We start from the raw sequence: 2,292 nt of genomic DNA on the forward strand, positions 1-2,292 counted from the left end.
AGCCCAGGGCTAGCAAGAACCCCTGCCAAGTCCGTTTCTGGAGACTCCCCCAGCCCTGCTATCTGATCACACTCCTCATCTCCCCCCCCCGCCGTGTGTCCCCTGCCAGCCTCCTGCAAGATCCTGTCAAGTTGCTTTAGCCAGAGTCCCCACCTGTGGCACCGCCCCTCAGCAGTCTTCCATCCACTGACCCCCTCGGCAATGGCTGCAGATCTCTGGATGTCTGTGTTGTGTCTGGAGCTGAGTATCCAGTCTCCCCTATTGGACACTTTAATAAAGTTTCTCTCACCACTTTAACGGACTATCAGAATAACTGTTTCTGAACAAGCTCCTGTCCCACCCAGAGCCCTGGGGCCCTCGGGGCCAGTTTTCTCTGCCTGAGACCTGGTGGGGACTGTGCTGGAGGGTGGGGCCTAGGTCTGTGCCACTGTGGGGAGGGGTGCGGTGCGGAGGCGTCTGAAGCCCCTGGAGTTGGGCCGCAGACGTTCGCAAGCCAAGGTCAGGGCAAGGCGCCCGGGTGCCAGGGCTGCTCTTGTGCTGACATATTAACTCACTGAGGTCAGGAGGAGGGTGGTGGTCACTCATTACCGAGGGCCAAGGCCTCGGGGCTGCAGCACAGAACTTGGCCTTACGTAACCTGTGGGCACCTATATAGAGGCACGTGTGGGACTGCAGCCTGCCTGCTCAGCTGCTGAGCGCCCCCTCGCAGGATGAAGGTGGTGGTGGTGAGTACCAGACCCTGCGCAAACGCGGGCCTGCCCTGGCCCTCGGCACCCACCCTCTTCTTGTGGGTGCGAAGACCCAGGCTTCCTGCAGACCTGGTGCCTCTTCCTACAGCAGCCTCTGCCCTCAAGGGTGCCAGTGGGGGCCACTCACGCTCCGTGTCCTCTGCTTCCCGGCATCTGCTGACATTCACTTGGTAGATAAGGACCCTGGGAGTGAGGCTGGCACACGGGCCAGGCTAAGGGTGCAGGAGGGCTGGGCCCCTGGTATCCACCAGCAGGCTCCAAGCAGATCGCGGCCGGGAGTCTCCAGCCCTGTGGAGATGTCCTTGCTCCCTCGTGGAGCTGGCGATGATGACGTGGGTTTACTACCCCAACCAGGGCCCAGACCCCTCCCTGGTCTACCGTCCCGATGTGGACCCAGAGGCGGACAAAGACAAGGACAGCTTCCGAAACTACACTGTGAGAACCCCGCCCCAGCATACCTGCACCCTCATACAGCCCAGGGTGCCCTTTGGGAGTCCCCCCCAGCACATCTTGTGGGGCCCAGCCTGGGAGGGGCAGGCCGTGGGACTGGTGTGAAGGGCGGTGGCCCCGGCCTCGCTTACCCTCTGGCCCACAGTCAGGGCCCCTCCTGGATCGTGTCTTCACCACCTACAAGCTCATGCACACGAGCCAGACGGTAGACTTCGTCAGGAGGAAGGTGAGCGGCCATGGTGCCTGACAGATAGAGCTTCCTGCACCCTGTGCAAACTGTGAGGGTGGGACGCCCCCAGCCCCAACCAGGCACAGAGGTGCGGAGGGGACCGAGAGGGTCTGTGGGCTGGGCCTGCCCTGCATCCCCGGGACAGGCCTGGTCCTGCCACCCTGCGCCAGGCTGACTCCTCCTTCCCACCCAGCACGCCCAGTTTGGGGGCTTCTCCCACAAGGAGATGACAGTCATGGAGGCCTTGGACATGCTGGATGGGCTGGTGGATGAGTCAGACCCGGATGTGGACTTCCCCAACTCCTTCCACGCCTTCCAGACGGCAGAGGGCATCCGGAAGGCCCACCCGGACAAGGGTGCGCCCCTCCCCCACCATGGTGGGGCCCTGCTGGGGTGAAGGGGGACGGCAGGGGTCTCTGCCCTCGCCCTGCAGGCCTCATGGCTGGGTGGTGGGGAGTGGGGAGCAGGCCCGGGCTCTCGGGGCTCCCAGCCTGTACCCGCTCCCCTCCCCACACTGCCCTGCCCATCCCCCTTGCAGACTGGTTCCAGCTTGTTGGGCTTCTGCACGACCTGGGGAAGGTCTTGGCTGTGCTGGGGGAGCCCCAGGTGAGGGCTGGGCGTGGGCGGGGAAGGTCTGCGTCTCCTCCTGGGGCAGGGTGGGTGGGTATGGCTTGGCTCCCATGAGGGCAGGCTAGTGTGCCCCACCCATGGCCTCTGCTGCTCCCCAGTGGGCGGTCGTGGGAGACACCTTCCCGGTTGGATGCCGTCCCCAGGCCTCTGTGGTTTTCTGCGACTCCACTTTCCAAGACAATCCTGACCTCCAGGACCCCCGATACAGGTGCTTCCCCAGGGCTGGCCCTCCCC

At 64.1% G+C, this 2,292-nt stretch overlaps 1 protein-coding gene across 1 annotated transcript in view; it reads left to right on the plus strand.

Moving 5' to 3' along the window:
* Positions 1 to 672: 672 nt before the first annotated feature.
* The window catches only part of MIOX (myo-inositol oxygenase), a 2,103-nt gene continuing 483 nt past the window's right edge, over positions 673 to 2,292 (plus strand). Inside the window, exons 1-6 of the mRNA XM_008048014.2 lie at positions 673 to 725; positions 1,104 to 1,184; positions 1,345 to 1,425; positions 1,622 to 1,784; positions 1,967 to 2,034; positions 2,157 to 2,265. Coding sequence (XP_008046205.1) covers positions 711 to 725; positions 1,104 to 1,184; positions 1,345 to 1,425; positions 1,622 to 1,784; positions 1,967 to 2,034; positions 2,157 to 2,265 — 517 coding nt within the window. The 5' untranslated portion in view covers positions 673 to 710. The remainder of the gene's footprint in view (positions 726 to 1,103; positions 1,185 to 1,344; positions 1,426 to 1,621; positions 1,785 to 1,966; positions 2,035 to 2,156; positions 2,266 to 2,292) is intronic.

Source organism: Carlito syrichta, unplaced genomic scaffold (genome assembly GCF_000164805.1).
Source record: "Carlito syrichta isolate Samal-C Ts95f unplaced genomic scaffold, Tarsius_syrichta-2.0.1 Scaffold120462, whole genome shotgun sequence".
Taxonomy (NCBI): domain Eukaryota; kingdom Metazoa; phylum Chordata; class Mammalia; order Primates; family Tarsiidae; genus Carlito; species Carlito syrichta.